The sequence below is a fragment of the Centropristis striata genome, chromosome 17 (assembly GCF_030273125.1).
Source record: "Centropristis striata isolate RG_2023a ecotype Rhode Island chromosome 17, C.striata_1.0, whole genome shotgun sequence".
Lineage (NCBI taxonomy): Eukaryota > Metazoa > Chordata > Actinopteri > Perciformes > Serranidae > Centropristis > Centropristis striata.
This window is the reverse complement of record NC_081533.1, coordinates 9726411-9749716: the sequence shown is the minus strand read 5'-3', so window position 1 is coordinate 9749716 and position 23306 is coordinate 9726411. Positions and strand designations below refer to the sequence as shown.

The window sequence follows — 23306 nt, the reverse complement described above, 5'->3', positions numbered from 1 at the left end:
CTTTTTCACCTTTCAAGCAGCCGTTGGTTTCTGTTCAGTTTAGACTCATATAGACCCGTTTTGTCCTTTTTTTAGGGGACAGGGAATCTTTAGGAGGAGATAGTAGGTCAATAGAAGTGGTTTACACCATACCATCTGAAAGCTGAGAACCTGAAGGATAATCGAGATGCTTTTCTTCACTGTGTTTTTTTTTTTAGTCGTAGATCTGTGATAAAAATTGTTCCATATTGAAAAATATGTTTTCTTTAAAAGATTGTCAAAGATACACTGTTGATCGTACAAAAAAAACTGTAAAAACAGGCATTATTGTCAAAATTTTAACTTTCTGACAGTCCTTGAATGGATCATAAATTATGAAAGTTTCAGTCAGAAAAGGTCACCAAAACAAAGCTTAAAATTGTGATATTTCTGTCAATATCACTTTATTCCACATGTCTAATTTAAAACATCACAAAAAATAAAGCGTTTGTAATAACAAGATCCTGTTAAAAACATTAAATTCTGCTCCTCAGCGACACTGAAAGGCCATGATCGATTCTGCTGAGACGAACGGTCACGTGACAAATATTCACTGAAAATCTGTTTACACAGAGCTGAGAGGAGAGGACAGGAAAGGTTGTAAAAAATATATATATTTCAATATGTATAGCCTGTGGAGACACAAATGTTTTCTCCAATATTAATGACACTTGTGGGCACTTGGGAAAGTGTTTCAATTTTACAATTTTCAAAAAAAAAAAAAAAAAGCGGGATCATAATTTGTAATGATATTAGTGGGATCATTTTTTTGAAACTTGAAAACCTCATGAAACTTTACAACCACAAACTAGAGACCTAGAGCAGCCATGATGTATAGCATTCCTATGTATATTAACAATAAGGGGGATTCTCAGCAGTTTACACCATAGAAGTGCTTGCCAACCAACTGCCGAAAAATGCAGTTCTTGCAGAAATCTCCAAATTGTTAATGTTTTTGATACCAAATCACACTATGGATTTTTCTATGGTGTTCTTCAAGGTCTTAGTCTCTCAATGTCATATTTTGACAGAATTGTATCAATTCTCAAGTGGTCAAAAATGGTAAGATTTGGCACTAAATGTGTTTAACAAATGGTATCAACCCAAAATCTGCTGCAACAACTTATGAGACATAATTGAGCATGGAAATGGCCTTCATATACTCATATCGTAATATTATAAGCCCTTATACTGCATCTCAAATTAATCCTCAGCTTTCAGGTGATGTACACCGCTTCTATAAGGCATCTACTGTTGACCTGCTATCTCCCCCTAAATATCTCCTCTTCCTTCTCCATGCTCTTTGTCAGAATGTAAAGTTGCATGAGAACCACGTCATTCTCCACCTCACTCAGGATGGTTCCAGTTTATTTTGTGCTCCACTGCAGGGCGCTCCTTCATCATGCAGACTCTGAGCTGCAGGTGGTTCTCCTCGGGAACACCTGACCAAAAAAAAAAAAAAACCCTCACCAGACTTGAATCCTCCTCTTCCTCTGCCTCACATGACAAAGCTTCATCTGGAGGTGGAGGAGATTGATCAAAAAAAGGTTGAACCATCGGGGGTGCCACTGTGCTTATCTGTAACCCAGATGGGGCACTGGTCTGGAGGTGGATCAATCTGGACTCCATGATGTTGTCCATGTGCACCAGGCTGAGCTTCCCGCTGAGCAGCTGCTCACTGCCAGTGATCTCTCTCATCCTACACTGTTCTTCTGAAAAATTTAAAATCCTTTTGTTTCATCATCCTCCTCTTCAGCTTCATTTAGGTCAATATAACTTCCGCTTCACCTCCAGCCCTTGAAGCCTTCTTTTTTCGTCTTGAATCCCTGCTATTCAAGGATTCGTTGGATGGAAAAAAATGTGCATATCTTGGATTAACACATGCATGACACTGTGGTCTGATGAGTGACGGCTGGTTCCTGCCTAAATCATACTTATTCTTAGGCTGCACAGATTATTTTTTTTAGGAGCAGCACTTATCCAATCTACTGGGAAATGTTATTTAACAGATACCTATAGCACCTGCTATGCTTTCTCAGATCTGCAAAAAAAATTGTATTCTGTTAGTGTTTGAGTCACTCCATCAATCCGTCATCATTCTCTCGGCCAGCATGTCGGTCTGTCCTTCTGTCCAGTTTTGCATCTCTTTCCAAATCTCTCCTCTCTTCTGCAAAAAAGGTGTAAACTGTTCAGGTTTTCTGTAGCAGTCAGTCATCATTTGCACAATAAAATCTGATGTTCCCTTTCCAAAACTACCCATTAGCAGCCTGCTGATTTCTGGCACTGGTAGATGCTCACACCAGATTTGCCTCTACAAGCCGATTCCCCCTCCACTGAGCCGGGCTCCCAGAAGAGGGGACGTAATTTAGGGTTTTTCCGAAACTCCACTTCCCTCTACAACTCCCCATAGATTCCCAGTACTGGCTCAGCACTCCTCTGCCTCCCTCTCCTCTCCTTCATCACCCTTCAGACAAGTCCTGCCCTAACTGTCTTTTCATCTACTTGTTAAGTCCTCACAGCAGCATCAGACTTTCTGGTCTATCCCGCTGCGTTCCCAGCTGCTTCTGCTTCTGCTTCTGCAGCCCTCAGGTGCAAAAACACCTTGTTAGATATACAGTGTACGTCTCCTTCTGCTTATTAAACTCGCAGTCTGCTAGCTTGAACTTGAGCGCTGCAGGCCCAGCTGAAGTTGTGATTTCCTTACCCAGCTTTAATTTTCAGCGCCGGCTTTTCTCCTCTCTTCTCTTTTCATCATTTTTATCTTTTATCTTGTGTTTCTCCCTCTCTGTGTGGCTCTCTTTCTCTGAGGGAATTACATAAGTCTTTCTGTGTGTGTGGGCAGCGTTGCATTTTATGTAAGGCGGACCTGGAAATGGCTAGCGAAACACAAGGGTCTTGCACTCTTTTTTTTCCCTCTCTCTCTCTCTGCTTGTCTTCTAGCCTTGTATGGTTGTGTGTGTGTGTGTGGTTGGGTCATCGGACTGTGGATCTGCGTGGTGGTTGGCTCCGGATACACAATGGGGTGACTCTGCAGGCCCACTCAGACTCACACTCACAGCTTCTCCTTCTTTTTTTTTTTAAAGCACACCTTGAAATAAAAAATATTTGACTCCTAATATGAAGATGATGATGCTTGTTGACTTGTACTGCTTGTGTGAAGTGTGTCTGTTTTGAAGTGACGAATGTCTGAAGTGTAACTTTGATGGATAAAACTTTATTCGCATTTAACTAAGCCCTGCCCCCCTTACTTTCTGTCTAACCTTGATATTTTCTCAAACAATGGGTCTTCGATTTCACACAGAAGTTAACAGGAGCAGGCCTTTCAGTTATAATTTTATCTGCTGATGTGTTGTCACTAGCGTATTTTAGCACCTGAAGCTAACAATTAGTGATCGCAATTAATTTCAGATCGATTACACTATTGTTTGTAAGTTGCCGGAGAAGTAAACAAGAAGACCGAACGTGGAGCTAAAAGGGAAGCTGAGGGCAGCGAAATAGATGTCAGCCATGACTTGGAGCAATAAACCAGGGAGGTACAGGTGAATGTTGGGAAGAGCAAAGGAAATTATAATCTATCCGACGCTTTATCAAGAGAAAACTATTCACAGCACAGCACTTCACACACAGGTGTGGTGCATTCAATAGTTTGGGAACGACTATGGTGCGTTCAAAAGCATGAGTCATATGAAAACTTATAGAGAAACAAGTTATTACTGAATGGAAGTTAGTTCAATAAACAAGTTAACAAAACATTAACAAAATGGGCTTTGTAACAACAACAAATCTGTTTAATCATTTGAAGTACCACCTAAGTGATTATGCGGAAAGCATCTTCAGGACAGATTTAAAACGGGCAGTTTAAAAACAATATAAAAATCGGAGATCGGATGATATGAAAAAATATATTGTGATAATTTTTTTTGCCATATCGCCCAGCCCCAAGTGTAAGCGAATTTAGCCTCAAGGTGACTACTTTTTGAATTAAAAACCTATAAAAGTGTGCAAGGTAAAATCTCAGCATCCTCAACAATCTGTACTGTAGATGACATGGAAATAGTATTGTTTGGAAGCTGTATTTCATGGTACTAGTTAGCCCTAATATTATAAGATTGTATCATACTTTTTACTTTTTTTTTTTATCTAGATTTTACGTCGTCTAACATAACCTTTGAAGGTTTGGTTGTTTTTGCAGACAAAATCTACTTGGACGACTTGGACAAGCAACACATTAATTATTCACATTTATGTTTTATAGCATAATTGCTAAACGTGTGGACAACTTTATCATGTAAGCACAAAGTTAACCAACATTCAGTGTACCAGAATAACTGTCACCATTTCACGACAAGATAGGATTTATTAATTCTGAAGCATGCTAGAACTGAATCCGATGTTGTGTGGATTAAATGTGCATTGAACGACCCTCCCTTGCTGAAGAATAAATTTCCAAAAACTAAATAAAGAGCAGGACAGAGTCGTGATCTTTCCTTTAAACTGACATAGTAGCATGGCTGAACCTCTCGAGGTGAGGTTGTGCTGAAAAAAATGTTACCAACATGGCATGGTAAACATGTTTTTTTTAAGTGGTATATAGAGACAGAGTGATAAAAATATATGGCTAAATAGGGTTAATAAAGATAGAAAAAGAATAGATTAGAATAAAATAAAATAAAATAATAGCCCCATGCACTCAGTTTCTGCATGTGGAGGAATCCAAGTTTGACATTAGCCCTGTTAGAGTTGATATACTTTCATTTCAGAATAGAAAAGTTCTGCAAGAGTTTCCTGTAAAGCCTTCCAGCTGTCAAAACAAACCTGAGATTATTATATAACGGCGACCGCCTCCTTTGATTGATGTCTGCCGTACTTGATTCCTAACCCCTCGAACGCTATTTACCGCTAACTGCTAATGGTCCTACAGAACGCCGATTGGCGTGCGGATAGCTGGTTTCCCCGAGAGGAGGGGAGAGTTATGTAATAGGTTGCAGGAGGTGATGAAAAATGTAAAAAATTCAAATGTGTTATTGAATGAAAACAATATTCATAAGGCTTCCTCTAATGCAGCTGAAAAAGGCTGCTGCATCTGAGCTGCAGAGTCACTGTGCAGGCATGAACTTTGATGTGGAAAATTATTAGTGGCATCACTTTATTATTTATTTACTGCTATGATTTTTGGTGGGAAAAAAAAAAAGGCTTCCTAGAAATAAAATATTTCTGTGCCGCCGGAAAAACTGTCAACCTTTTAAGATTTTGTGTGTGTGTGTGCGCATACTGTACTGGATATGTGTGTGTTTGTGCGTGTGCGTGCGTCTCCAACTTGTCAGAGAAAGGGTGTTTCACTGAGTGGGAATGCCTGGTAGGATGTGTAGGCCCGGGTTGCTATGGCAACCATCTGCTGCTACGCTCACAAGCGTTTGCCGGCGGCCCACACAGTGTGACATCCAGCAGCAAGCCAATCTGAGAGAGAGAGAGAGAAAGTAAATCAGTGATTGAATGTTAACACTGAAGGGCCAAAAATATGAGAAAAACACACACGGTTCAAACTGAGTGATTAAAGCAGCATGTAAAGGTGTGTTTTATCTACAAAGTCTCACATGCTTAAATATTTAATATTGAAACAATCTAATTTTGTTCTAATTTCATGGTGCATGGCGTGGAGACAAAGATGGTCATCTTCAGATATTTCCAACAATTTAGACATATTTACTAACTTTTCCTTCCTTTCACCAACCTCAAGTCTCTTTCAGACGTTTCAAGCCACGTTATTTACGCTTATGTGACGTACGGGATTTTTGAGACCTACACCGGCACTGATGGAGAAATTCATTAATAACCGATATAGTGGCCAATATAGTAATTTTTTGAGCTGGAATGAAAATAGACCTTTTTATGTGGATTGTGCACCGATTTTTCACCACTCAGAGAGCTACTTTCTCAAACATAAAACTTTATTAAATAATAAAAACACTTTTATACATTATAAAAACAATGTGTTACATCTTCAGCCAATTCTATAAAATAGAACTGAGAAAATAAAGAATGAATAGGAATTAAATAAATAGCTAAAAACATCATTACTGTTCAGTTTCAGTCATTTGCAGTCATTTCACACCAAGCAACATTTTCTGCATTGCAGTGTAAAAAATGTTTCCATAACAGCACATATCAGAAAGCATTTACACTAATATCGATATGCCTTTGATAGGCCGATATCGGCCAGTAAAAGTAACAGATATATCTGTCAGGCTCTACTTGAGAGGAAACGTAAGGTGAAATCTAAGCCTTATGATGAGAAAAGAAAAAGATTCTGCAAGTCATTATAATGACACAATTTCAATTTCAATTTTGTCAAATTACTTACCTTAACATAAAATATACTCATTTTTTGGGGAAAGTTTGTTATTCTCATTGTTTTGCAATACAATTAGATTTTGAGCTACTGAGTCACTAGTTTGAAATAAGTCATTATTTTGAAATGTCATTCATTTTGACAGATTCTCATTTTTTAAACAAGTGATTATTTTCGATTGTTTCCCATTTTTTTTGTCATACTAAGTAATTATTTTTGACAGAAGGCATTATTGTGAGATAAGTCAGAAGTTTAAACTTTCAAATTATTCAGAAAACTGTGGAGTTTTCTGCTGTTATAGTGAAGTCAGAAGGAGGAGAGGTTTGCAGCACAACACTTGGATTATAGACTTAACAGAAAGATGAAAAGCTGGTTTAAAATGTGTGAAACTTTAAACTGAAGTTTGGTGACAGGGAAGTTAGTTAGGAGGTTTCATACCATAGTTTTGTGAGATTTTGCCGCATTGTTGCATTTTTCATTTGGTTTGCGCTCACACTGCATTTTGTCTTATCAAACATTGGAAACTAATGTGGAAGCAGTCACTTGTGGGAAACTCTAACACTTCCGGTGCGGTCTTGGGATTTCTGGCTTTTCTTTGGTGTATCTATCAATCAAACATTTCTAGAGGAAGGCGAACAATACCAGCTGCTGACAAGACAGCGAGTTGTCGAGAATTTCATTCTTCGAAATGAGACGAGTAAGATGGTACCATAGGAGAAGGCGGGCCCTGACGAGAGAGAGATTATGATGTGTTGTCCTCTTTACACAGACGAGGAGAGAGAAATGGTCATAATCAGTAATTGGCTCGGTTGGTAAATGTTTATTCACACATTCATACCTTCAGGACTTTTCACAAGATTATGAGATGGTAGTTGTTTGAAAAAAAAGTCACTGTATTATATGTGACATTAGACAAGTCCACAGGGAGTGCAGGGTTGCAAAATTCCAGGAATTTTCAAAGTTGGATACTTTCCATGGGAATTTATGGGAATAAAGAGGAATAAACAGGGAATTTACATGATTGAAGTTGGCCCTGAACAGGGAACATTTTCATTTAACATTTTAAATGGCACTCTTTTGGCCATTTTACTTAATTTTTTAATTGACGGGGAGGGTGAGTAATATTTAACTCAACATTAATTTTTTTGTTGTTCAATGAAAGAATTATTTACAAATAAATCTGTTGAAATTTGAAATGAAAGTTTTTTTTATTTTTAATATTCCCAAAATTCCCCAGCTTAACTTCCCATGTAAAGTTTCTGGAAACTTACTCGAAAATTTTACCAGCAATTGAGACCATAGTGTTGTCGTGATAATTTTTTCTGAGGTAATAAGTCAAGTGAGAAGTTGTCTCATTTTGTATTGAGATAGATAGGACCAAAATGCTTCTGCAACCACCATCAGCGCCCCCTGTTGGAATTTGAATGCTGCTTAAGTCACTTCAGTGTTTGCCTCACTGCTCAGACCCGGAGGTTGCCGCCTACATTAGACAAGTCTAGAAGACAACTAGCCCACCAAATTAAAAATATCTTGAGCGTTACAATAAAATTTCATCCAAAGACTAAATCTGACGTGATATGTCATATATTATATCACATATATATATGGGCCTGCACTTACATAGTGCTTTTCTAGTCGCTTTGCGACCACTCAAAGCATTTTACACTACAGACTGCGCTCATTCACCCTTTCACACACACACACATACTGGTGGCAGAGGTTACCCTAAACAGTGCCACCTGCCACCATTGGGAACTCATTCACACACCGATGGACGCAGCATTGGGAGCAATTTGGGGTTCAGTATCTTGCTCAAGGATACTTTGACATGTAGGCTGCCACGATCAGGGATCGAACCACCAACCCTTTGGTTGGGGCCCAACCAACTCTACCAACTGAGCCACAGCCGAATATATACCGAACAAAAATATACACGCCCCATGTCAAATATTGATGCCACATGGACTTAACAACTCTAAGTGAACTTATGCGGACTTTTACTTGTACAATAGGATTTTTTAATTTATTTGTGTAACATTGTTATTCCATCTCTGTGTCAGTGAGCATTTGCTCAGGGATGCAGTGGTTTCATGGGTGTGGCATTTCCAGACGGTGATCAGACAGAATGAGCAGTACCCAGACACTCCTTATACTGGGGACCCCAAAATGTTACATTTTGTCATAAGTCATCATTCCCCAGATGTCTCAGGTCATGCGGGAACGTGCCATTGGCATGCTGGATGTAGGGACGTCCACCAGAGGTCGCTGTGCAGCTGAGTGTTAATTATCAGGTGATCGGCCGTTTGAGAGTTCGTATTCACCGGACATGTCGCCCATAGAGCATCTTTGGGATGTTCTGCATCGACGTGTCCCCGACCGTGTTACAGTTCTGGATAATGTGCACCAATAACATTCCTCAGACCACGGTAGACAACCTGATCAACTCCATGAAGGAGATGTGTTGCTCTGAGAAATGCAAATGGTGACACACAAGATATTGACATTCAATTTCTTCAACCTGACCCCCAACGTTTTCAAAGGATTGTCACTCCTTTGCAGATGCCAATATCTAGATGTAATGGACGTTGATCTGAATTAGTCATGAACAAAAATGTATTTAATTTGCTTCACACATTGCATAACCCTAATGTTAATAAAAATTCTAAAATTTGACATGGGGCCTTTTTTTAATTTTTGTTCAGTATATTACTCATTGTAGCCTTAAGACCACTCGTTGACAAAAAGATACAAAAAGTAAATCTGAGTACGACAAGTAAACACAATGTTACAATTATTTATTTTTTTAAAAAGCAATGAATCTATTTATTTTAGTGTTTATTCCTGTTTTATTTATTTTATTGTCTCTTGTTCTGTTTGTTTATGTACAGCACTTTGTTGCGGCTGTGGTTGTTTTAAAGTGCTTTACAAATAAAGTTGAGTTGAGTTGAGTTGAGACAAACTAACAGCAGGGGAAAAAATTGGATTTCCAAACGAAAACAGGAAAAATGTGACGTGATGGTTGTTGAGTAATAACCCTGTTGGTGTGTTTCAGATGCAGGAGGTGGGCAGTTCCCATCGAGGCTCTCAGAGGGTCTTCAGCGTCCTGGATCGTCTGCTGCTCACACACCCTGTGTGGCTGCAGCTGTCACTCAACCAGGACTCGGCCCTCTACATCCTGCTCAGAGAGCCTGTCGGGGTACGCACACTCGTTCATTTCAATGCTTGATGAATTTAAGAAGTTTCTACATAAAGCTGTGGGATTTATTGACAAAGTAAGCTTTAATTTCCCCGTACATCTTAACTTTGAGGGCACACTGATTGCTCATACATATAGGATAGAAGGTTCTCATTGTTTTCTCATGCTTTTATTTTGTACTTTATTGCACCATCTGTGCCTCCTCCAGGAAAAAGTGTGAAAAAAAAGAAACATTTTTAACATCCCTGTGCTTTATTGTCGTTTCTGTGGTGCTTGTCGGTGCTTACAGACCTTTTTGGTGCGTAAATGCAGCTCCAGCCAGAGGAAGGTGCTGTGTTTGAGAGTGACGGCGGACAAAAGTGCCTCCTCTGTTAAGGAGTGCTTCATCTGTGAGGAGGACTCCAGTGAGTACAAAACAAGAGAGATTAGCATGTTCCATCCACCTGCGATACACATAACTCTGCGTTTCTCTGCAGTTCATACACTCACTGGGTGAAGTAGTGTGGGACAGAGAGGAAGGGTCCTCCAGATTGTTTTGTAGTGGCCATATTTCCTGTTAGTGTCCCACTGCCTCCACAGCTGTCAATCAAACTCTGTCTCTCCTGTCACCAGCATTTGCCTTGGAGAGCTCAGCGCTCACCTTCCCCGACCTGTGTCGACTGGTGGCCTTCTACTGTATCAGCAGGTGATGCATTATCTAACTTTACCCTCTGAAACGATTATAATGTATGTTTCCTTTAAGTAAGCACCAAAAATACAATGTTTGTTGTAGAAAGAAACTGTAAAAACAGGCATTATTTCGTGAATTATATGTGAACTTTCCGACAGTCCTTGAACGGATCATAGGTTACGTAACTTTCCATTAAAAAAAGTAACCAAAAAGAACCTTAAAATTGTGATATTTCTGTCAGAATCTCTTAATTCTACATGTCTCATTAAAGAAGTCGCCAAAAATAAAGCGTTTGTAATAACTAGATCCTGTTAAAAACATTAAATTCTGCACGTGACACATATTCACTGTAAATCTGTTTGCACAGAGCTGAGAGGAGAGGACAGGAGAGGTTGTAAAAATGTAAATAGTTCAATATGTATAGCATGTGGAGACACGTTTTTTTTTCCAATATTCATGACACTTGTGAGCACTTGGAAAAGTGTTATTATATTATATACTATATATAAATTCCGTATTATGCAAATTTTTTAAAATGATTTATGAGAGAGTTGCAGAACTTATTGTATGTTGCAGTGAAATAAAAGGCCACAGTGAGTAAAATGTAAAAAGAGCACAAAAAAAACACCCTGAAACAGCTTGTTGGGGTTCAGAGGGTTAAACAAAGTTTAAGATGTTTTTCATGATTTCCTCCCGTATTTCCTCCCTAATGGTTTAGAGAATCATCTTTCCTGTAACAGCATGAAAACACCCCTGTGCACAAAGTGAGATCCGTAAAGAGATTGTTTACCCAGTTTGGTGTTGAAGAGCTTAACTGGCCTGCACAGAGCCCTGACTGTAGGGATTAATGTTTTTCCGGAAAATAATACATTTGCTGCCTCAGGAGCAGAAGCATCCTGGGAAACCCTTGGTGCTGCAAGGATTAATATGCATACGCCTATTGCCTCCTAAAATTACTATTTTAGCATTTTTATTTAGTGGTATTAATAATTATTAAGGAGCAAGACACGGTTGCCATGCTTCCTGAAAAAAATGGAAAATCTCGGGGGAAAAATCTTGGACAGTAATTTCTAAATAACAATGGGAAGCATTATTATTATCAGCAGGTCCTTAAAATAAACAAAACATAAACTTTGCATGCAGCTAGAGCTTCACTGCAGCTGTGAGGAATATGAATTGCCAGGTTTGTCTGCTGGGAGCAGCCTTGTGGAAGTTATATTTAACAATTGTTTATTGTATAAGCAAACTATATTTGTCTCAGCAAGTAATTTGCCATTTTCATTCATTCTATTAAGCTGAGACAGATTCTATATATCTGTTAGCACATAGAGCAAACACTCTGCATCTTCATTTTAAAGTATGTCCATGCAAAGTGTAGTGGAGATGTGCAAAAATTCACATAGGGGTTTTAATCACAAAAAGCGACTCATTCTTAATTACCTTTCACTAAACATATGCAGCTTTCAAAATAAGAGCACAGTGTGTTAATAGAATCCACCGCAGAATTGACAAGAAGACTGTCAAAATAAAGGACTCATATTCTCCTTTAAAATAATTCATTAAAATATGCAATCATTAAAATCAATGTATATAATGGAATAATGGCATTAAAATGTGTGAGAGGCACCAAATGTGGGCTTTTATGGAAAAAAAAATTTCAACGGGGGCATTCCCCCGGACCCCCTAGCCAGCTATTATCCACACTGGCTAGCTACTCCATGTGAAAAGCATGGAAAGCATGTTAACAGCAATTTAAAATGTCATATTAGGATAATAAAGATTCTATAATACGGTATCTCCCGACTGTGAAAAATGTTATTTCAGGTGTTTGCTCTCATTTAGCTCTCAAAGTGCTCAGGATTGATCCATTTTACTTAAAAATGTACCAAATCTGGGGCGTCCCGGTGGCTCACACTGGTAGATCGCTTACCACTAAGGCTGAGTCCTTGCTGCGGCGGAGCCTGGTTCGAATCCGGCCTGAGCTCCCTTTGCCGCATGTCTTCCCCTCTATCACCCCCTTTCTATCTATCACTATCAATAAAGCAAAAAAATGCCAAAAAAATTATCTTTAAAAAAAAAAAAATGTACCAAATCATCTCCCGGGGGAAGGGCATGCTCCCGGACCCCCTAGATGTTTATTTTTATTATTTGATAATACTTACAGTCAAGAGTATTTTTTTTTTGTACTTGGCAACTGTTGAGATTTGCATACATTTTAGATTTATTGTTTATTTTTATTTTTATTTTGTTGTACGATTTTTATTTATTTATACAGACTAAAAATAAATCATATTTTCTATATATTTTTCAGTATTTTGTAATATTGTCAAGAATATCATTATCACAAAAATACCTTAAAATATCAGGATATTCTTTAAAGGCCATATCGCCCAACCCTAAGTTCACTTACATTTGGCCATCCAGTGTACCTGACATCATTCAGCCTCTGGACACCTCGTGTCCACACATGCTCAGAGTTTACTTGAATTGATTTCTGTGTTGATGTTTTCTCTCGTCTGCAGAGATGTGTTGCCCTTCCCGCTGCAGCTACCAGAGGCCATCGCTCAGGCCTCGACACACAGGCAGCTGGAGGCCATCTCACACATGGGACAAGGTAATGATAAAAAAAATAATAATCTTTATTTACAGAGCACTTTTCATAACACGTTACAAAGTGCTTTACAAAGGCTAATTTAAAACAGAAATAAAAATCAACAGATAAAAGTAATTTTAGTGTAGAATTACCAAATCAGTCTAATAAGAAAATGACAACATTATGTGCAACTAAAAGACAGTTAAGGAAAGTTAAAGTTCATGTAAAATCAGGAAAGGCTCCAAGATAAAAGTATGTTTTTTAGAAGAGACGTAAAACAGATCACTGACCCAGTGGACCAGACTTCCTCAGTACATGGATGACGACTTCTCGTCTTTTTCACAATGAACTCAATAAGTAATCGAGGATTTTCATTTTTGATTTTGGCTTTCAAAAATGATGAAAACAAGATAAAACGATTATTGTATCACATTCTGTTTCACAGTGATGCTCTTGTTTTGTCTTCTGTCTGTCTGTCTGAATAAGGTGAATATACATACTTGATCTAAATTATTTTGGTCTGATTTATTTTTCTTCATTTGTTATATATTGAATGTTTGTATTTAGTATTTCTCAGTAGGTCATGGAAGTGGGCTCAGGTTGCAGCACATAAAAAATATATTTATTTATTATTTTATTATTATTTTGTACTAGTTATTCAAATATATATTATATATAATTAATAAGTGATTTATTTCTTTTTTTTACATTTATTTTATATTCGTTTTTCAGTTAGATTTTATATTTATAGTTCAAAAAATTCCAAGAAAAGCTTTTTGTAAAAGTAATATGGAATAATAATAATATAATAAGGAATAAATGTGTGATTTCAAAGCCAACTAGTAATTCTGTTAAATGATCATGTTGACCAAAATTATTGTAATCATTATTATTAATCCAAAAGAAGAGGAATTTCTCAGTCAGAAAGTGAAATGCTGACGTTCAACAGCACCAACACAACAAACTGGTTTTGTTTGGCAGCATAAAAAGTGAAAAAGAAGGAAATCAGTGGTGCTGTCAGCAGAGTAGCAGACCATTAAACTCCCGGCGAGGTTTGAGTAATTCATTCATACATCGTGATATATAAAGCCGAATAATCTATATAAAATCTGAATATTGCTATTATTATGATGGAGAGATATTATTCACCTCTTTACATTTACTAATAATGATGTCCTAGTGAGAGGAGTGTGTGGCAGCGCTGATTGGAAATGTTTCTATTCGGGCAGCACCGCTGGTGAAGGAGACGCTGACGCTCCGGTGTCCAGCAGGATAACAGTAAACAGCAGAAGATTTAACATTTAAGAGACATTTAATATCCTTGGCTAGTATTCTGTTTGAAGAATTTCACGATTGCAGGGTGTAAAAAACAAAACACCAAAGAGTTTGATCAGCTCCAGGCATCGATACAATAGTCTAAGATCAATTCTCAGACGTGTGGACTTCACACTGGGCGGCTGTGGCTCAGTTATCGTGACAGGCCTACACATTAGCCTCAAATGTCAAAATTCATGCTCTGTTCACATTCCCCTTTGACTAACCAACAATCAAAAAGCGAGCATGCCAAGAAATATTGCCAGAAGTTTTTTACACTCTTCTGTGTTTATAACTATCAAACTGGATATCACCCTAATCATCACCACCCGGCAGCTCTGGATGCTGTGAGGAAACAGTGAAGCTCTTCTGTAAAAAGCTTCTCCTCAGCAACGTATTGCGTCTGTGAGAAAGTAAAGGAACAAGTGTCTACAGTAGTGACTGCCAGCTTGCATCTATTTTAACACGGTAATGTGTACTGATGCAGCGCGGCAGCAGAGAGCGAGGTGTGACTTCAAGATGGCTAAAAATGACAGAAGTAAGACACAGTGTGTGTGTCACTGACTGCAGCTCCTTCTCACCACGGTTCTGCAAAATCTGTCTGCACAGAAACTTGCATCGTCCACTGATTTTTGTGCCTTTTTGTGTTTTGTTTGATGACTGTTTTTATGCAAAATGAGAAAATGTTATCTCGTCTAGTTTTTAAGAGATAACCCTTGTGTTGTGTGCACCATTTTTTTACATTACATTACATGTCATTTAGCAGACGCTTTTGTCCAAAGCGACTTACAATAAGTGCATTCAACCTGAAGGTACTAGACATAGACCACAGGAATCAAGTAAGTACAGAACTTTAAGAGCTAACTGTCATCGCTACAGGAGTGCTATATGTTAAAGAAGAGAAAAGAAAAGAAGAAGAAGAGCATTTTTTTTTTAAATATATATGTTAGGTGACCATGACTTAACCACTTGTCCTAAGGGTCAAAATTGACCCACCATCACAAAACCCCGTTATATAAAAAAACTTCATTGACTTTTGGTAAATGGACCTGCACTTATATAACGCTTTTCTAGTCGCTTTGCGAGCACTCAAAGCACTTTTACACTACAGACTGCGCGCATTCACCCTTTCACACACACATTCATACTGGTGGCAGAGGCTACCCTAAACGGTCCCACCTGCCACCATTGGGAATTCATTCTCACATGGATGAACGCAGCATCGGGAGCAATTTGGGGTTCAGTATCTTGCTCAAGGACACTTCGACATGTAGGCTGCCATGGTCAGGGATCGAACCACCAACCCTTCGGTTGGGGGCCAACCGACTCTACCAACAACCAGTCACTCATTACAAACTTTGTGGATATCGAGGTTTTCCCTCTCACAGTGCAGAAAAACTGTGTTTGATCAGTTTAATATTTTATTGGTTAATTTGTGTTGCTAAGGGTACTGCATGTGTGTAAACATATTTTTAAGCAAGTGTGCATGTCTACATGCACTCAAACATGCATGTTTCTTATGTTTTCTGTGTTGTTGGTTTTTATAGCTGCTGGGTCAAAATTGACACCTAAGACAAGATTTGTCCCCTGTTGGTGTACAGCTTTCATGGAAATGTGAACAAAGGCAATGTTTAACTTTTTCTCATGTTGGGGTCATTCTAGGAAAAATGATCGAATTTCAAGTTGAAAAAAGATCGTTATGGGAGTTTCCTCTGCTGTTAAACATAGTCGCAGGTCATTGTTTGACCCCTCAGACAACACAAGAGTTAAGAAGCCTAAAAGAGAAAAATAAAGCTTCTCTGTGTAGTTTTTGACATAAATATTTGCAGAATTGCTGCAGAAAACATGAGATTTATCGGTTAGTATATCTGTGAATATTGTATGTACATCTGAAAAACTTTTGTATCCAAACTCTCTCGACTAGAATTCTGGAGCGCACCGACTGCTTCGGAGATCCAGAACGGCCCGGTGGACCCGGTCCCATCAACCAGCAGCAGCCAGGCTCAGACGTCTGCGGCCCAGGACCGCTACACCCTCCTGACCCGGAGCAGACCAGGAAAACTCTGCTTCATCAACCCGCTTTTCCTACAGCTGGAGGTCAGCAAGGTCAGTAGTGATGGTTGGGAGCTTTCTGTGACACTACAGTCCCTTTCACACGAGTTCTGCAACCCTCAATATCAAGAAGATGATATATGGCAGGGGTGGTCAACCTGTGGCTCCAGAGCCTCATGTGGCTCTTTAGGCCGCCTGCTGGGGCTCCCAGTGGCTGAGACAAAAAAAATACATATATATTTTTACATGAAAAATGTAATTAAGCAATGGTGTAGACCAAAAACTATTTGTATTCTTCAATTGTAAAAAAAAAAAAAAAAAAAAAAAGTATATTAATCTTTAATATTTAAAAAGTTTTGACATTTAAGTCAACTAAAATGTGCTTCATAGCTTACGAAAGTCTCCGGCCCGGCGCCTTAACCTTTAAGTTTTGCCAACTTTGAGTTTAGTTTTGAGTTCCCCTAGATAGACTAGTTTTCAAAATTGTATTAATAAATGCACAATTTGACTATTAATAATGTTGGTAGGCTAATTTAGACTTATTAGGCTGTTTAATTTTCTAAATTTTTGCTCAATATAAGGTTTGCGGCTCCATTCAGCGATTTTATCTTTTTTTTTGGCCAACAGTTGCTCTTTAGTTAGTAAAGGTTGCCCACCCCTGATATATGGTAACGTACGTTGGTAAGGGCTGAAATCACAAGACGGAATAAGAGACTGGGTTGTTTATGACCAGATTTTGAAGCAGCTACGTGGCCACGGCATTATCTGCATCAGTGAGTCAGTAAGAGCGTCTGACAGGGAAAGCAACTGCTTCATTAGTTCATATGAGAACAGCTCAAATAGGGATGAACCCTCTGAACCCAACAAGCCAGTTTCTTTTTGCTCTTTTTACATTTTACTCATTGTGGCCTTGTATTTCACTGCAATATATAGAATATAAATAAAACCACAACAATCATGGCTAGAAGTTGGAAAAACTCAAAATTGTCTTTTTATTTAATTATTGTAACAGGCATTTGAATAGAGGTTTTCAACAACCTTCTTTTAGAAGCTATTGTAATATTTAAAGTGGATATATTATGGGGGTTTTTTAGGTGCATGCTGGCGTTTTTTTTTTTTTTTTAAACACGTTCACATGCTTCAACTATCTGAACCCCAACAAGCCGTTTCAGGGTGTCTTTTGCTCTTTTTAACATTTTACACACTGTGGCCTTGTATTTCACTGCAATATGTAAAATAGATATATAATCTCCTGCAGCTCTATGGAATCAGCACAATCATGGCTGGTAGTGGGAACAACTAAAAAAATGTATTTTTTCTTTATAATGACATAAGTTAAAAAGTTGGATTTCTCTGATAAATTATTTTTTTTAAATTGGAATAAAATTTCATTTATATATAAAACACTTTTCCAAGTGCCTACAAGTGTCATGACATTGGAAAAAAATAAATTGTGTCTCCACATGCTATACATATTGAACTATTTGCATTTTAACAGCCTCTCCTGTCCTCTCCTCTCAGCTCTGTGTAAACAGATCTTCAGTGAATATTTGTCACGTGACCATTCTCAGCAGAATCAATCATGGCTTCACAGTGTCGCTGAGGAGCAGAATTTAATGTTTTTAACAGGATCTAGTTATTACAAACACTTTATTTTTGGCGACATTTTAAATGAGACATACACGTAAAGTTTCGTAACCTATGATCCGTTCAAGGTCAAATTTCGACGATGATGCCTGTTTTTAGTTTCTTTTTTTCTATGATGAAGGTTGTATTTTTGCGGATCTTTTAAAGAAAACACATTTCAGTCCTGCCTTGACAGTGAGGCTCAGAAGGTGAAGTGTTGGTGATTTTTTAGCAGTTTATCTTCATTTAAACTTCACAACCTTTAAAGAAAAGTCAGGCAACCTTCTGAAAATCTCAAAAGTTGAGTCCATTACAAGTCTCTGAATCCATCCATATAACCACTGTTCACCTTACACTTCACTTTATACCCTTTGAAAAATAAACCGATCAAAAGGCCCCCGGCTCTGAACGACTGAATCCACTTTTTTTCTTTTTTCTCTGCAGCAGCCACAACTCATTAACCACAGTGCCTCCAATAAACGGCACCGATTCAAGCGCAGCATGCGGCTCCGGCTCTCCGAGTCCTCCATGAATCTGTCCCTGGAGGGGATCGGCTCCTACTCGCCCCCCTCGTCACTGGAGCTTCCCGGCGGGGCGGAGAGGCTGCAGAAGGCTAACCCTCAGAGGAGAGTTCACGCCGGGGCAGGGGTCCTGAGGAGGACCCCCGCTGTGTCACCTGGGTCTGCAGAGGAAGAGGACATGATGACCGTCTATGTGCCACAAGTAATCCGCATCAGCATCTTTATTTGTTTTTCAGACCATCTGAATATAAGAAAGTTTAGTTTGATGATTTTTAAATGGAATTGTTTGCTTTTTTATCTCATGCAAAGATTAGAAAATTACTAGAGGTGTGAATCAGCAGAGGCCCCAAGTTCCGATTGGGCCGCCAACTTTAAGCTTCACTGCTCTCAATTTTTTTTTTATGAAACATAAAAAAGCCTAACTTTGCAGCGTTATTTCGACAACTTCCCGACACGAAAAGTGAGCCCACTACGGCCTCAGAAAAAAACAACAACTGCAAAAATAGTGATGGACCGTCGGCCGCCTGAACGCTAAATACCGATACTTGGCGGCCATGAATCTATATAATATTGCCACGCAAAATATCGCGATACTATGCTGTATCGATTTTTTTTTCCGTGTCAACAACTTCCCGACATGATATCCTGACGCACATACAGCCTATAGAGTCCTTAGATCTTCTAGTTTCATTTGACACCATTATCTCCAGTATAATCCATAAAAGTGAGCACGAAAGCCTCCGAAGAAAAACAACCGGTGAAGTTATTGGAAGTAGAGCTGGGCGATATGGACCAAAAAGTCATATCCCGTATCCCAATATATTTAGGCTGAATTTTGACATACAACATATATCCTGATAGTTTTATCACAGTGAGAGCAAATATTCTGTCAAAGTCAAAGCCAAATATGACATGTCACAAGTAGTTTTATTGAAACCGTTTAAGTGAACATAAATAATAATAATAATAATAATTATAATGATAATACATAAATAACAAAAGGAGTACCTTGTTTTGTTTTTTTAAATCAAAGCTCCATAAAGTGCACATTTAAATAAAAAAATATCTCAAATAAAAATAGCCTATGAAATAAAATGGGCCAATCGTTTTACTAAATATGACAAACCCTAGTAAGGGCAGCATTCATAGATAGATAAAGAAGCATTTTTGAACTATATCGATAGATGTGATATGGTTTAAATCCATATCACATTTAAAAATATATCGATATATTTTTAATATCGATATAACGCCCAGCCTTAATTGGAAGTAATTGGAACGTGATACTTGGCGGCCATGAATTGGTATAATATTGCCACGCAAAATATCGCGATACTATGCTCTATCGATTTTTTCCCCAACCTCTAAAAGTTACCCACCACCAGATCTCACCTCTCATGCTTTAACATTATTTATTCTTTCCCGGTCAAGACATCTGCAAAGGCGGAGGAGCCTCCACAGCCCCAACAGGCCGCCAAATCCGAGGGCATCGAGGTGGCGGTCCTGGCCCTGGAGCGCCGCCCGGCTCCGTGCCTGGCGGAGCTGGACAGCAGCAGCTCCTTCAGCAGCATGGACGAAGACAACGACTCGGATTCGGATCCTGAGAGCATGACTCGAGCCCGAGGCGACATCTACCAGCGCCCGCCGCTAGTGCGCTCTCGCGGGCGCGGCGGGCTGCACCGCATGAGCGAGGCGTTCGTGTGTTTCTTCGCTCCCGACAAGCGGCTGACGCGGCTGGTGGAGGAGCTGTCCAGAGACAGGCGCTCCATCTTCGGGGGCATGGTTCAGGATTTCGTCCTGGCACAGAGAGAGGTCCTCAAATCCCTTTCTTCCTCTTCCTCGTCTTCGTCCTCGTCGCGCGTCACCTCCGTGCAGCTCCTGCAGGGTCTGCGTCTCTTTCTGTCCCAGGCCAAGTGCTGCCTGCTGGACAGCGGGGAGCTGGAGCCTCCCATCGAAACCCTGGTGCCGGAGAACGAGAAAGGTAAACAAACACATCAAAGTAAAACACATTATATTTTGATCGTAGCACGTCTTTCAGATGGTTTTCGGTCATGTAGGACAGTGATTCCCAACCCGGGGGGCCCGACCCCCCTAGATCCATGGGGGGTCTCGAAGCCCTCTTGATTTTAAGGAATGTAGTAAATCTAATGGGTTAAATATATACATCTAGAGGCGTTCCGGTGGCTCACACTGGTAGAGCGCTTACCATTATGGCCGAGTCCTTGCTGCGGCGGAGCCGGGTTCGAATCCAGCCTGTGCTCCCTTTGCCGCATGTCCTCCCCTCTGTCACCCCCTTTCTATCTGTCACTTTCAATAAAAAAGCAGGAAAATACCAAAAAAATAATCTTTAAAAAATATATATATACATCTATACCTATGAATTTGAAAAAAGCCAATTTACAAACTCACAACACATGACAAGTGTGAATGTCTTGCTTTTTTCGAAAGTAAGTCATTTAGCATATACGTGTAAATTTAACCTCTTAAAACCGAAATTATTACATATTACTGCTTACAAAGATATGTGTCACATCACTGTGTGGCGAAAACTCGGCGAGCTAGCCCCCAAGAGGGGGGTCGCCAAAGTTTACAATGGTAAAAATGTGGGTCCCTCAAGAAAAAGGTTGGGAATCACTGATGTAGGAGGTCTTAATCCTGGAGTGGAGTAGACTTGGCCTGACTCGTGCCATCTTGTGCCTGATCGGTTGATCCAAAGTCCTGTCAGAAGGCAGGTTCAAAATGATCCAGCATGACTAAACTGGACAGAATTAGAATATAAACAGCCACATGAACATCTCAGACATAACATCTGCACATTTTCACATGTAGATGAAGAAGCGTTTCCCAGGTTTTAACATTATTACTGCCCTTAGTTACAACTTCTTAAAGGGATAGTACTTATCCACAGTGAGTGTATTACCTACAGTAGATGGCGCCGGTACACCCCCAGTTTGGAGAAGCACTTCCTTTCTTTGGTTCAGACTGCGTTCTCACCAGCAGAGAACTGAACTCTGGTGCACTTGGAAGCGAACCGAGAGCCCCGTCTTTTAGCGGCCCAGAGTTCGGTTCTTTGGTTTGAGCATTCACACCAGCAAAAAACAAGCGGAATATCTAACAAAAAACACCAGTTTGTTTTGAAGCGGATCAAACAGCTGAGGCCTAAAAGCAGCCTTAAAGTCGTATTGGGGATCTTTTTTAGGGGGTAAAATACTCAGTAGTCGACAGCAGTACATTGCTTTGCTTCAGTGCCTGTTTTCCTGTTTATCTTAAAACTGGCAGCAGAATGACCTCCATCTACACTGACGGATAAGTTTCTCATACAACTCCGCCTCAAAGACTCCAAACTATCCCTTTAAGCTCCTTTAAAGTATTACCATATTACAAAGTGTCCCCAGTTGAAGTAAAACACATATTTATTTTTATTTTTATTCCAATTTTTATTTTATCGGGAGAGAAAGTAAATCACCGAGTGTTATAATTCAACTGGATTTCGCTGACTGTGCCGGATTACATTCTGAGCTCGATCTCTTCGACCTTGTGAATTTCTCGTATGCGTGATGAGTTTATCACATCAAAACGAGGAGACAGTGAGTGCAGCAGGGGACTGGAGGAGGGAGAGAAATGTGAAGAAAAGAGAGAGAGAAAAAAAAAACTGTACTATATTAACACTGATTCAATAGAGCACAGTGCCAGAGGACGCAGGTCTATGGAAACAGACAGCCTTTTCTCATAAATGGTGGGCTGCCCAGGCTCCAGTGAAAGGCACTGTCAACACAAAGTAGTTTGCGTGGGGGGGCGAGCCTCATTCACTAGAGCTCATATTGTCTCTGTTATTTAGAAAACAGCATTAGGAAAGCCCTGCCCGACGCATCCATTGCATTCAAAGTGTGATTCTTCTCGTTATTGTAAAGACATCGCAGGGCGATACTTTGGAAGGATTCGAGTTAGATCTTTTGACACAGTCCTGTGCGTAGGTTTGTCTTTTTTTTTTTCCTTTTTCTTTTTTTTTTTGGGCTCCTTTGTGTGCGGCCGAGTGTGTGTTTGCAGGTGTGTGTAAATGTGTGATGATGGATGGTTGCCTGGCAGTGCAGAGGCTTCAGGGGAGAGAGAGAGAGAGAGAGAGAGAGAGAGAGAGAGAGAGAGAGAGAGAGAGAGAGAGAGAGAGAGAGAGAGAGAGAGAGAGAGAGCGGTCGGTCGGCCGCTGCCTTCCTTCCTCCCATCCTTCCTTCCTGCGCACTGATTCTGATTTATCTCGCATTGCGTCGGTGGGAGGCATTTGCATTTTTTTTTTCTCCCCCTCGTTTATCATAAAAAGATATCACAGTCCCACGCTCACTTGAAGAGCAGCACGATTCAGAGGAGGGTGGGAGGGAGGGATGGAAATAGGCAGGATACTTTGGAGATGTAATCAGTTACCAGTCAGATCTGTGAGTGAGTAAGAGCCAGAGAGGTGTGTGTTTTTTCAGACTGTAATCGCACTACATGTAATCGGTTACTCTCCAGAGCTGGTGGAAGAGAGAGGGATGCTGGGAGGGGTGAGAAGAGGGAGGTAGAGACACAGAGCACGGAGGGCGTGAATGATTAATCACAAGGGGGAATGATATAGTAAGTTAGATAGGGAGGGGGGGTGTTAGGGGATTATACAGGAGGGAAACATGAAGGATGGAGAGGAGAGAGAGGAGGATATTGATGATGAGTGGAAAACAGTGTGCACTGGAGAATTGTTACCCACTTAGTCAGGACTGCCCACTGACTGCAGGAGAATCACTCAGTGTGTGTGTGTGTGTGTGTGTGTGTGTGTGTGTGTGTGTGTGTGTGTGTGTGTGTGTGTGTGTTCCACGTGTGAGAGCATGCATGTGTAGCATGTCCACGAGTTTGTGTATTACATCTCACTGTTGTCAGGCCAAAAATAAAACTGTATCTCCACACTGTTAGCTTTCAGGTGCTAAGGAAGATAGACTTGTTTT

At 39.7% G+C, this 23306-nt stretch overlaps 1 protein-coding gene across 2 annotated transcripts in view; it reads left to right on the top strand.

The window, feature by feature from the left end:
• The window catches only part of rin1b (Ras and Rab interactor 1b), a 61745-nt gene that overhangs the window by 17442 nt on the left and 20997 nt on the right, over window positions 1–23306 (top strand). For both annotated transcript variants that reach the window (XM_059354952.1, XM_059354953.1), the window contains exons 2-8: window positions 9420–9563; window positions 9853–9967; window positions 10176–10248; window positions 12756–12847; window positions 16065–16246; window positions 18263–18541; window positions 19771–20320. In XM_059354952.1, the coding sequence (XP_059210935.1) occupies window positions 9420–9563; window positions 9853–9967; window positions 10176–10248; window positions 12756–12847; window positions 16065–16246; window positions 18263–18541; window positions 19771–20320 (1435 nt within the window). The remainder of the gene's footprint in view (window positions 1–9419; window positions 9564–9852; window positions 9968–10175; window positions 10249–12755; window positions 12848–16064; window positions 16247–18262; window positions 18542–19770; window positions 20321–23306) is intronic.